This window comes from Neofelis nebulosa, chromosome 10 (genome assembly GCF_028018385.1).
Source record: "Neofelis nebulosa isolate mNeoNeb1 chromosome 10, mNeoNeb1.pri, whole genome shotgun sequence".
In the NCBI taxonomy this organism is placed as follows: Eukaryota; Metazoa; Chordata; class Mammalia; order Carnivora; family Felidae; genus Neofelis; species Neofelis nebulosa.
Genome location: NC_080791.1, coordinates 32945392 through 32959366, shown reverse-complemented (window position 1 = coordinate 32959366; position 13975 = coordinate 32945392). Strand labels below are relative to the sequence as shown.

The 13975-nt window shown below is 34.6% G+C and overlaps 1 protein-coding gene across 2 annotated transcripts in view; it reads left to right on the top strand.

Moving 5' to 3' along the window:
* ARHGAP42 (Rho GTPase activating protein 42) overlaps nt 1-13975 on the top strand; it is a 312428-nt gene that overhangs the window by 217233 nt on the left and 81220 nt on the right. For both annotated transcript variants that reach the window (XM_058687389.1, XM_058687388.1), the window contains exon 6: nt 7044-7154. In XM_058687389.1, coding sequence (XP_058543372.1) covers nt 7044-7154 — 111 coding nt within the window. The remainder of the gene's footprint in view (nt 1-7043; nt 7155-13975) is intronic.

Sequence of the window (13975 nt, the reverse complement as noted above, 5' to 3'; positions counted from 1 at the left end):
TTTTTTTGTTTGTATATTGTTTATTTCTGCTCTAGTATTTATAATTTGCCATCTGCTGGCTTTAAGCCTTATTTGCTGTTCCTTTCCTAGCTCCTTTATATGTAAGGTTAGGTTGTATATTTGAGACCTTTCTTGCTTCTTGAGGTAGGCCTGTATTACAATAAACTTCCCTTTTAGGACAGCCTTTGCTGCATCCCAACGGTTTTGGACTGTTATGTTTTCATTTGTGTTTGCTTCCATGTTACTTTATTACTCAGTTTTTTATTTCCTGGTTAACCTGTTCATTCTTTAATGGAATGTTCTTCAACTTCCATGTATTTGTGGTCTTTCCAATTTTTTTCTTGTTGACTTCAAGTTTCATAGCATTGTGGTCTGAAAACATGCATATGATCTCAACTTTTTTGTACTTTTTGAGGGCTGATTTGTGACCCAATATGTGATCTATTCACGGGAATGACCCATGTTCACTGGAAAAGAAAGAATTCTTATGTGAGAATATGTATTCTCATTCTTTTTGAGAGCACATAGAACAATCTCCAGAATAGATCACACACTATGCCACACAACAAGCCTCAACAAATTCAAGAATATTGTGGTCATACCATGCATTTTTTTCAGACTACAACACTATGAAACTAGAAGTCAACCACTTGAAAAAATCTGGAAAGACTACACATGCTTAATGGTTAAGTAACATGCTATTAAATAATGAATGAGTTGACCAAGAAATCAACGAAGAATTTAAAAATTACATGGAAACAAATGAAAATGAAAATATAACAGTTCACAACCTTTGGGATGCAGCAACAGTGGTTCTAAGAGGGAAGTTTATAGCAATACAGGCTGACCTCAAGAAGCAAGAAATATCCCAGATATACAAGCTAAAGGAGATAATAAAACATTGCCTAACATTACAACTAAAGGAGCTAGTGATAGACAACAGACCAAACCCTGAACCACAAGAAAAGAAATAATAAAGACTAGTACGGAAGCAACTGATGTAGAAACTAGAATAACACTAGAACAGATCAATGAAGCCAGGAACTGGTTCTTTAAAATAAAATAAAATAATAAAAAATAAAATTGATAAGCCTCTAGCCTGACTTATCAAGAAAAAAAGAGAAAGTACTTAAAAGAATCACAAATGAGAGGGGGGAAATAACAACTGACCCCACAGAAGTACAAATAATAATAAGAGAATATTATGAAAAACTCTATGCCAACAAATTAGACAACCTGGAAGAAATGGATAAAGTCTTAGAACCATATAACCTACCAAAACTGATCCAGGAAGAAATAGAAAATTTGAACAGATTGATAATCAGCAAACAAATTGAATCAATAATCAAAAAATTCCCCAAACCAAAAGTCAGTACCAGATGGCTTCACAGGCACATTCTACCAATCATTTAGTGAAATTAATACCTATTCTTCTCAAAGTATTCCAAAAAATAGTAGGTAAGGAAGACTTCCAAATTCATTGTAAGAGGCAAGCATTACCCTGATACCAAAACCAGAAAAAGACATCACACACAAAAAAGAGAACTATAGGCCAATATCTCTGATGAACATACATGTAAAAATTCTCAAGAAAATACTAGCAAATAGAATTCAACAGTATATTAAAAAATCATTCACCACAACTATGTGACATTTATTCCTATGATGAAATGGTGGTTCAGTATTCACAAATCAATCAACATGATACATCACATTGATAAGAGAGGGGATAAGAACCATATGATCATCAATGGACACAGAAGAAACATTTGACAAAGTACAATATCCATTCATGGAATAAACCCTCAACAAACTGAGTTTAGAAGGAACACACCTCAATATAATAAAGGCCATATATGAAAAACCCACAGTGAACATCATCCTTAATGGGGAAAAACTAAGTGCTTTTCCTCTAAGATCAGAAATGAGACAAGTATGTCTCACCAGTTTTATTCAATATAGTACTGGTAGTCCTAGCCGGAGCAGACAACAAAAAGAAATAAAAAGCATCTAAATTGGTAAGGAAGAAGTAAAACTTTCATATTTACAGGTGACATGATACTCTATATTGAAAACCCAGAAGACTCCCCAAACAACTGCTAGAACTGGTAAATGAACTGAGTCAAGTTTCAGGATACAAAATCAATGTATAGGAATCTGTTGCATTTCTACACAACAATAATGAAGAAGCAGAAAGAAGAATTAAGAAAACAGTCCCGTTCACAATTGCATCAAAAATAATAAGATACCTAGGAATAAACCTAACCAAAGAGGTGAAAGACTATACTATATACTCTGAAAACTAAAAACACTAATGATAGGAATTTAAGATGATCAGAAAAAAATGAGAAGGCATTCCATGCTGATGGACTGGAAAACAATTATTAAAATGCCTATACTAGCCAAAGAAATCTACATATTCAGTGCAATCCCTATCAAAATGCCAACAACATTTTTTCACAGAACTAGAACAAATAATCTGAAAGTTTGTATGGAACCACAAAAGACTCTGAAGAGCCAACATAAACTTGAAAAAGGAAACCAAAGCTTAGAAGCATCACAATTACAATAATATCCTGCTGCATGTGACACTGAAACTTACAATTATTAACACATAATAAGTATTGTAAGTTTCAGTGTCACATGCAGCAGGATATTATTGTAACTTATGAGAAGATAATATACATAGTTAGTGAAGGTATGGGAAACTGAGTACACTTTTGCTTTTATGGTGGGAACATAAACTCATTCATTCAATCCTGAAGTAAATTTGGCAACTTATTTCAACAAAGTTTAAATGTACAGGATAATTGAAATCATTTTTATTGGCCGGAATTTACTTAAGAGGAATTATCAGGCATGAGCAAAAAAAATAAATTGTATAAATATATTGATACAAGAGTTATTCACAATGCAAAATTTAGAAACATGTGAAAATGGCACAAATGAGTGATTGGAGTAAATATACCAATATAGCTTGACCAAAATGGAATGTAATATGGCTGTAAAAAGTTTTATTTGCAAATTATTTAAATACATTGAGAAATACTCATTGGAATGTACAGTATTATCCAGTTTGTTTAAGTTGGTGTGTGTTCCATATAAAAATATTAACAGTAGGATTATAATTCTTATTTTTATATTTATAATAATGAATAATGAGTAAGCTTCAAATAATGAATATATATTACTTTCATAATGAGGAAAAAATATAGGAGAAAAAGTTTCTCATAGAAAAACTTTTGGTTTTCCATGTATCACTAAATAGTCTTTCAACAGGTTCCTCTTATCTCCACCTCCTAAATGAAAGGACTTCCTTAGATCTACCATTATGCCTCTATTGTTATAGAGTGTGTGTCCCTGAAATCTCTTCTTCCATACTCTCTGTAACATCTTAATGAATGTCTCATGGGTCATGATTTCATCATATCTCTCCACCTGCATTGCCTGGTGGTTCCTGGTTCAGACTATCATTTAGTGAATGTGTGAAATTTCACATCACGGTTTTCTCAGATTTCCTCCTACTTTTCATTTCTTTAATTCTCTATTAGTGCTGGTATTATCTCTTATCAAAATTATCTTTGACTTTTTCTCCTCCTTGCTTCTCACACGCACATCTTTCAACTTCTTTTTTTCTTACTGGGATATATAAACACCTTTACCCCTAGAAGTCTTTTATTATCACATGTACCCAGCTTTGCCATTTAATCAATATATTCTACTGTCCCCACTTTAATCTTCTTGAAATGCTACTTTGACAAATCAACATCTTCCTCAAGCTTTTACCCTGTGTATATGATGAAGTTGTCACTCATGCTATCTTACTCCTTACCTCTCATATTTGATTATTCTAAACCTTGCAGTCTACTGAAACATAACTTTTCTTGACTATATTCCCTGTCTTAAACTGTTCTCCTTTTATCTCTGCCTACTGTAAACCCCTCCATTCTTCAGAGTCCAGCTTAAATTCTTTCTTCTTTGTGGGTGATTCGACAAATGTCACATCAAGTGTTTTCTTGCCTTAAGTTAACATAAGTAGCTTATTGTATCTGAGGAAGAATTTAAGTATCTGCAGAACTATATGGTTTTCTTAAGAAATTAACTTTTTTTTTTAACAGAATGACTTTACTGTCCCCTTTGTCTAGTAAACAATAGTTTATACATATTGTTCTGGCATGAGTATTACTAATGCTCCCTATTAGTTTTAAAAGTTGGGACAAGGAGCACCTGGGTGGCTCAGTGGGTTGGGCATCTGACTTCAGCTCAGGTCATGATCTCACAGCTTGTGAGTTCAAGCCCCGCATCAGGCTCTGTGCTGACAGCTCAGAGCCTGGAGCCTGCTTCAGATTCTGTGTCTCCCTCTCTCTATGTCCCTCCCCGCTTTCTTTCTCTCTGTCTCTCTCAAAAATAAATAAAGATTTAAAAAAATAAAAATAAATAAGTAAATAAAATAAAAGTTGGGACAATAAAGTGTATGGTTATCCTTCTTATCCAGTACAAAATATCAAGCAAAAGTTGCTGGTGGATATATGAGCAAAAGTGCCTTCTACTGAACCACACACTATTAGCATAAGTACAAAAAGGAGTCACCTTAAGTAAAAGAATGCCTTTCTAAATCTTGTACTGGAAAGGTAATAAAGTACAGTATTCCTTTAGCTCTGTACCATCTGGATGACCTTTCAAAGCAGGTTTTGTATATTGAATATAGTTGTCTAGATTGGAGATGATGGAAAACATCTATTACCGGCAAATGGTAAGAGCCATTATTCTCTTTTATCCTTCCTTGCACCCCCATCCCCCATCTTTTCATGACATGGGATTGTGCATGGCAAATAAGTTTCTGAGTAAATGACAATGCTCTTAGGTCAGGGGTCCCCAAGACCACCCCTAGGTTTGGTGATTTGCTAGGAGGATATAATGAAAAATCAGCGGAAGATGCATAGAATGAAGTCTGGGGGAAAGCAGGCACAAACTTCCAAGAGTCCTCTTTCAGTGGAGACAGATAGAGCATGTTTAATTCCCCCAGCCATAAGTTGTGACAACACGTGTAAAATGTTGTCTATTAGAAAGAAACTCATAGACTGAGTGTCCGTGGTTTTAATTGGGGGCTCCTCACATAGGTACTCTCTGTGTGTCATATCCTTAAATTCCAGACTCCCAGAAGGAAAGCAGGTGTTCAAAATAAATCATATTGTTGGCACAATTTAGGAACAGTGAGCTACTCTTACCATTTAGGGTGGTAGGTACCCTCCTGAAATCCATTTTCCCAGATACCAGCAAGGACTAGCCTTGTAAACAGGCCTTTCAGTGGAGAACATTCAGGACTACTGTGCCATCTTCACAGCTTTGTTGACCACAAATAGCCATCTTAAGCTCTAAAGGTGTCTAGTAGTCTCTATAGTTTGTTCTTATGTGCTAGTCAATATAAGCAATGTCATTATTTTTTTAAGTAAATAAAAGCTTCAGAGGTAACTTGTGGAATGGAATGTTATCTCTGAGACTGAAATTATTCTCACATCCTTTACATCCCGTGCTGTACTGGAGCGTTCCTTTGGAGAGCTGATTTTCCCATCTCTCTCCAACTCTCACATTCAGTGATGCTGGGTTTGTGGTTTGGAATTGGCTATTTGGGAAATATTTACATCATTGAAACCAGCAAATACTACAAATCAGGTATGCCCACCAGAGAGCCAGTTGTTAAACATTGATTAGCATACCACCACCTATATACCTCCTTACCATTGAGTCTGTAAATACCGTGTTCCTTGAAACAGTCATAAGAAAATATAATGATTTGTATGAAATGCTGATACCTAAACAGTCTTCTGGGAGCTGAGAAGTTTCTGGTCCAAATTTCCTACCTGATTTATATGTTCTTTTTATATATTAGTTCGGGAACTTGGAATTCTCAACTTTAAAAATACCTAAAATGAGTTGCTAATAATATCGGGCTATTTTTTATTTATATAAATAGATTTATAGCAAATAAATGTAATTATTATTAAAAGTGTTTCAAATGAAATTTTAAGATGCTATGATGCCCAAGCCAACAAACCTGATTTTCTCTCTTTTAAAGCTTCTTTATGTGAAATTAGCATTGTTAAATGGATCCAAAAAGCAATTTTCTGCTCCCAAATTATTGTTGGTGGATACTTAGTACTACAGAGAGCCCATTCTTTTCATCTGCTTTTAGTAATCTCAGCTGGCAGGTAGGAGTGCAAAACTGGAAAAGAAAAGTAAAATCATGCTTATACTAGTAAACCAACGTCAGTTTTAAAGAGGACATCAGAAGATGATAGTGAGCATAGAGGAGAGCAACATCAAAAAAAAATTATCTCAATAACACTTTCTCACGCTTTATCAGTAGAACCTTATTGCAGTTATAAATAATAAATGTGCATATCATTGATGGAGCATCGTTCACTATTTTAGAACCATTGAATTTTTTTTTGCCTCTGTTACATGTATTCCCTTTCTAAGAGTTTACCTAATGATATGACTCTGCTGAATATTCTCAAATGATTCTCCCTCAGTTAAAATCCAAAATTTGTTATGCAGCATCCAAGATTTTTTAAAGTATGATGCCAACCTTACTTAACCGTCCTGTCCTCCACTTTTTACTCTGCAGCCAAACTCTGTCAGTCTCTTTCATGCCTCTTTACTTTTTCATCTTTGACTGCCAGTTGTTCATCTTAAGATCCAACTCATACCACCATTTTCTTCCTGAGTCTAGTTTCTTTTCCTATAATCCCATAGATTTTCATATACATTTAGATGCCTTTTCATATTTTTTGTACTGAATGTGGTACACTTACTCCCTGCTGCCCCTTCTTACTCCATGTCCTGTAAACTCTGGTGGGCAAGGACTATGTTTTCCTAGTTTCTGTATGCCCAAAACATAATAATAGAATTGCTATATTAAAACTTTTTGTAGCACTTAACTTTTAATAGAGATATTGGAGTAGAATAGGATTTGAGACTTTTTCTACATAGAGCCATCAATAATTACTTTGTGTCATGACTTGCCTTTTTTTACTCCTTAGGCAGATACACTGATTGACCGAGAGCATCAAAATTTTTATGAAGCATCACTAGAATATGTCTTTAAAATTCAAGAGGTTCAAGAAAAAAAGAAGTTTGAATTTGTTGAACCGGTAAGTTTCAGTTTCCCTACAAAACAGTAGTTCTAACATACCGTATGGAAAGAAATGGCAATGTTTTTCTGTTGAAAATTGTGATTTTTTTTTAAAAAAAGAACAAAAAGGAAGGGAGGAATAGAGGAGGGAAAATAGGTGGAGTTCAGGGCACTATTAGGGCAATGGAACTATTCTATATGATACTGTAATAGTGGATATACATGTCATTATACATTTGTCAAAACCTACAGAATATACAATGAACAAGGTAAACCCTAATGTAAAATATGGATGTTAGTAATAACGTATCAATATTTGGTTATCATTGTAACAAATGTAGCATGCTAATACAAGATGATAATAATTAGGGTGTGTGGGTGGAGGTTGAAGGAATATATGAGATCTCTTTATATTCTCTACTCAATTTTTAAATAAACCTAAGACTGCTCTTAAAATAGTTTATTAATAGAAAAATTAAAAGATTAAAAGGACTTACATTATATATACCTAAGTAAATATAGCTCACCACCAAAGCGACCTATTTACTAAACCTTTAGGTGAAAGGAAAAAACATAAGGATATATTTCTCCCTTTGTTTCATTCCACTTCCCTGAAAGTCTGGGATCTGCCTGACTTTCCTATGAGGTAATGTAAAAATTAATGGATTCCTTAATATAAATTGCAGTACAGGAAAAAACAGGTAGCTGGTCTTTATAAATTTACTTCATTTTCTTAGCATTTTTTCCCCCAAGTTATACCATAATATGTTATAATATTGCCTGAGTAGGTGTCTTCATAAAGCATCATCTGTGGTGAGTAAAGGTAAGTTCTAGAAGTCAAGATGATCTTCAGTTAATATATAATGTCAATTCCCATGAGAGGAGCAATAGTTAAATACATAGGTAATCTAAATGATTATTTAATCCATATTTTTCTTCCTATGTCAGTTTTTTAAAAATGTGTTTATAGTTAAGTAATAAAATACCTGTTCCTGTTTAAGGGGAGATAGTGAGGAAAAGGAAAAATAATACACATTTTAAAATATATTTGATGAAATTCATTTCTTGTGGGGAAACCATTAATGATTCCCTAAGGATGATGGGAAACAGAGGCAGAGCAGAGCCTGGGAGAAGTTCTTAGACCCTGCCTGGCTATCAGCCACTTCTGTTTCATTTTTCTCTCTTCAGCTGAAACTACCTCACTCTTTCCTATAAACTGGGCACTTGGCAAGCTTGTAAGACTAAACCTTCAGCCAGACAAATTTAAGGAACTGAAGACCACAACACAGGCTCAGGAATTTAATTTTTACCTTTTATTTGGGATAACAGTCTTAACTACAAGTTCTGTTTTTTCAAACAAACAGCTAAGTCCTTAAATCCCTTAGAATGAGTTAGTAACCTCTTATTTAGTAGATGTTTTGGGTATCTTATTAAATTTTACATGACTTAAGGGACCTTCTAAGGCTTATCTGTGGCTCATTGAGATCTAGGCAGCCTAACAACCACCAGTTTGGGAAGATGACAAATATTTAAAATTCCTATTCCCGGGGCGCCTGGGTGGCGCAGTCGGTTAAGCGTCCGACTTCAGCCAGGTCACGATCTCGCGGTCTGTGAGTTCGAGCCCCGCGTCAGGCTCTGGGCTGATGGCTCGGAGCCTGGAGCCTGTTTCCGATTCTGTGTCTCCCTCTCTCTCTGCCCCTCCCCCATTCATGCTCTGTCTCTCTCTGTCCCAAAAATAAATAAAAAACGTTGAAAAAAAAATTTTTTTTAAAAATAAAAAAAAAAATAAAATTCCTATTCCCTTCTCATTTAGCCCATCTCTTTATCCACCTCCCCTCCAGCAACCCTCAATTTGTTCTCTATAGTTAAGAGACTATTATGGTTTGCCTTCCTCTCTTTTATCTTATTTTGTTTTTCCTTCCCTTCCCCTATGTTCATCTATTTTCTTTCTTAAATTCTGCATATGACTGAAATCATATGGTATTTGTTTTTTTCTGACTGATTTTACCTAGCATAGTACACTCTAGTTCCATCCATGTTGTTGTAAATGGCAAGATTTCATTCTTTTTGATGGCTGAATAATATTGCATTATATATATATAATGTGTGTGTATATATACACACATATATGTTTGTATATGGATATGTATATACAGATATATGCATATATATAATACCACATGTGTGTGCATGTATGTATATATATACACATATACACACACACATATACACATATATGTGTGTATATATATATATATATATATATATATATATATACATATATATATATACACACACACACCCCACATCTTCTTTACCCATTTATCAGTCGATGGACATTTGGGCCCTGTCCATAGTTTGGCTATTGTTGATAGTGATGCTATAAAACATTGGGATGAATGTGCCCCTTCGAGTCAGTATTTATATCCTTTGGATAAATACTTAGTAGTGTAAGTGCTGGATTGTAGGGTGGTTCTATTTTTAACTTTTTGAGGAACCTCCATGCTGTTTTCCAGAGTGGTTGCACCGTTTGCAGACCCACCAACAGTGTAAGAGGGCTCCCCTTTCTCTGAATCCTCACCAACACCTGTTATTTCTTGTGTTGTTAATTTTAGCCATTCTTACAGGTTTGAGGTGATAGCTCATTGCAGTTTTGATTTATATTTACCTGATGATGAGTGATATTGAGAAGTTTTTCATGTGTCTTTTAACCATTTGTATGTCTTCTTTGGAGAAAGATCTATTCAAGTCTTCTCCCCATTTCTTAACTGGATTATTTATTTTTTGGGTGTTGAGTTTGATTAAGTTCTTTACAGATTTTGGATACCAGCCCTGTATCTGACATGTCATTTGCAAATATCTTCTCCTATTCCATAAGTTGCCTTTTAGTTTTGTTGATTGTTTCTTTCACTGTCCAAGTGTTAAGCTACTACAGACATAACAATAATGTCAAAAGGGAGATTATCTGCTTTTGCACTATAGTTGACTATGGGCAACTAAACTACAGAAAGCAAAACCTCAGCTAAGTGGGACACCACTGTGTTAGAAATAAATATTCCTACAGTGTCATTATTTCAAGGAAAAACTGGTTCAAATACATAGAAAAACAGGGGGCATTTATGTTTTTTTATTAAACTATATAATTATTTTAACAGTATACAGAAAGTAAGCTTTTTATTTAAAAAAAAATTTTTTTAACGTTTATTTATTTTTGAGACAGAGAGAGACAGGGCATGAACGGGGGAGGGGCAGAGAGAGAGGGAGACACAGAATCAGAAGCAGGCTCCAGGCTCTGAGCCATCAGCCCAGAGCCCAATGCGGGGCTCGAACTCGCGGACCGCGAGATTGTGACCTGAGCTGAAGTCGGACGCCTAACCGACTGAGCCACCCAGGCGCCCCCAGAAAGTAAGCTTTTTAAATTCAGTATTCATTAGGTATATAATTTTAATGGTCACCCCCCCCCCCCCATTTATATATCTTACATTGAAAGTGATTATAGTTAACTGGGGTTTCCCCCCCATTTATATATCTTACATAGAAGGTGATTGTAGTAGCGTAGTTAACACTATTTAGTGTGGTAGCAAATAGCCACATATGGCTATCAGACATTCAAAATGAAAGTCTAGAATAAGGTGGGTGGTAAATAGGAAACACCTACTAGATTACAAAGGTTTGGTACAAAAAAGTATATAAACTATCTCATTAAAATAGCTTTTATATTGCTTAAATATTGACATGATAATATATTAGATAAATTGTGTTAAACAACATATTAAATTTCACTTGGTTTAAAAGTTTGTGGTTTTTTTTTAAATTTTTACCATTTATTCATTTTTTGAGAGACAAAGAGAGACAGAGTGTAAGTGGGGGAGGGACAGAGAAAGAGGGAGACACAGAATCTGAAGCAAGCTCCAGGCTCTGAACTGATAGCACAGAGCCCGACACGGGGCTCAAACTCACAAACCGTGAGATCATGACCTGAGCCAAAGTCGGATGCTTAACCGACTGAGCCACCCAGGTGTCCCAAGTTTGTGTTTTTGTTTTTTGTTATTTGTTTTGTTTTGTTTTGATTTGTTTATGTGGCTACTAGGAAACTTAAATTTTCACATTGGTTTGCATTTATTCACATTATGTTTCTGTGAAACAGTGCTAAAAAAAGTCCTTTCAGATTTGGCAGCATGATATGTGAGTTCAGGTCTAGAATGGGAGGAAAAGATCAGAGAAAGAGAAACATCATCTCCTGAATCTTGTTCTTAAGATCCTCCTTCTTCTCAGAGTTGCTTGGAGCTTATGAGAATTTTGAGAGATTAGAGGGAAAAGCTTCTGAAGTATGCTGATCATGAACAGCTTACCTCAGAGAGTTGAGCCCTGGTGTATTTGAAATACATTGTGGTACAGGAAAGTTTGTGGCTCAGAAGCCCAAAGAATCTTTTTATGACTTAACTCCCTTATGGTTCATTCAGCTGCAGTTTGTGTATGTTTTGATTACATTCTTTTGCAAACTTAGCTGGAACTAAAGTTTTGTGGGCAACTACTATGTGTAATGTGTTTTCTCTGTGTTATTTCACATGACCCACAAGATAGCTTTATTATTAGGTAGTTGCTATTTTTCCAGATGAGGAAATTAAGTCACAGAAAGACTGTTAGTTGCCTGAGGTCACAAACTTAAAGAGAGGGAGACACAGGAATCCAGAACCCAAAGCTGACGTCCTGTATAGTATCAACTTACTGTGTTGTAAGTTACCTGATTACAAAAATTAGTCCTTCCTTAACACTTGCTCTGACCAAATAAAATATATGACTACAAAACATTGTATTGTAAAGCAAGTATTTTAATTCCTTGAAAATAGGAGATTGATCTTTACTTTGGTAAAGGTGCTTGAATCAATGTACATAATTGTGCATTTATTCATTCTTCCATCCTTTTTTAATCATCTTTTTTAAAAAGTTGCCTCCTCCCCTTGGCTGCAGTTGACCCACCCTTTTCATTAATTGACAGACAAGTATAATGGCTGAGAGGCATTAAGATGGAATTTGGCTCCAGTCTTAACAGCTGTATAAATCTGGCTTGTTTTTCACTCTGTGTACCTTAGGTTTTTATCTGTAAATTGGAAATAAAAAATTGTAGATTCCAGGATTGTGGTAAGGCGCAACCAATACAGGTAACATACAGAGCAAGTGCCTGGTGCATCATTAGCATCAGTAAGTTTTCAGCTGGTATGGAGCTTTCACATTGACTATTAGCATTAGATACAAAAATAATATTAACGAGTTTTTTAGTGTGACTTCAAGGCCAGATAGAACTTTTTCAAAAGCACATTTTTTTAATTTTAATATGCTTTTTAAAAAATACACATCTAAATGCTGTAAGAGTATGTTTTTATTATTCTTTTTAGACTTCATTTTAGTCTTTTTGTATTATATTTAAAATATGAAAAATGAAAATAAACCATTATTGGGCTACCTCGGGTGGCTCAGTCGGTTAGGCATCTGACATTTGATTTAGGCTCAGGTCATTATCTCACAGTTTGTGAGTTTGAGCCCTGTGTCTGGCTCTGTGCTGATAGTATGGAGCCTGCTTGAGATTCTTTGTCTCCCTCTCTCTCTGCTCCTGCCCCACTAGGCACACACACTCTCTCTTTCTAATATAAGCAAATATTTTTTAAAATGATAAAAAATAAACCATTATGTGTAAACTAAAAATACTGTTTTTGATATTCTGTCCTGAGTCTCCTAACTTTAATTTTAAATCTCTTGCTAAAGAAAATTTCACTTAATCTGCCTAATATGCTTATTATATCATGAAGTATACTAGAAAATACTTCTTGGGTTGTCTAAAGTTTGAATAATTAAATTAATTAAATTACTAAATATTACATACTAAATTAAAGTCAGATAATATATAGACCTGCAGTCTTGAAAGTAAAACCTTTTTGTGTTTTCAATAGACATTAGCTTTAATATATAAAATTTAACTTCGGGTAAATTATAGTGAGCAAATAAGACAATGTCATTTATTTTTTCAAAACTTTGTAGGCCTGAGGGTTAAATTTGCTAAAAACCTAAATACAGTTATTCTATAAAATTGAAACAATAAAGCCAACCTATCTTAAAATCTGCATTGGTCCTTGGATTTAGTTCTGGCTACTGCTACTGAAAATTTCCAATTTGCAAAAGCAGTTAGATAGTGAATAGAATTTACTGCAAAAGCAGTTACATAGTGAATAGGATTATAGGGTAGCTCCATTTTTAACTTTATGAGAGACCTCCATACTATTTTCCAGAGTGGCTGCACCAGTTTAACATTCTCACCAGCAGTGTAAAAGGGTTCCCCTTTCTTTGATTCCTCACCAGCACCTGTTGTTTATTTGATTATATTTTTATACTGTTTCATTTCCATTCAATAAATTACTCTGAATATCTAAGTATTAAACTTAAAGCACTTAATAGTTATTTTGAGACTGTCATCTAAGATATTTATCTCTGTTTCCTCTGAATAAGGAATAGCAGAAAGTACAAGTTTAATAATTCACAGGCTGGATACTTCGATGAAAACTGATGCCTTTGCCCTATGTTGCCAATCATAGAGTTTCCAGTCGCCAAATGTAGAGGTTTTTATATTAGATTTGGATTTCTTTCACTGCATTATAGTATTCTGTGTAAATTCAGTATTCTGAAGTAAATTTTATTTTTTTAAAGTAGCCTTAATTGGGATGTAATTCACATACCATACAATTAAGTCATCTCAAGTTAACTTTTGTATGGTGTGAAGTAAGGTTCCAACTTCATTCTTTTGCATATGGTTATCCAGTGGTCCAAGAAACATTTGCTGAAAAGACT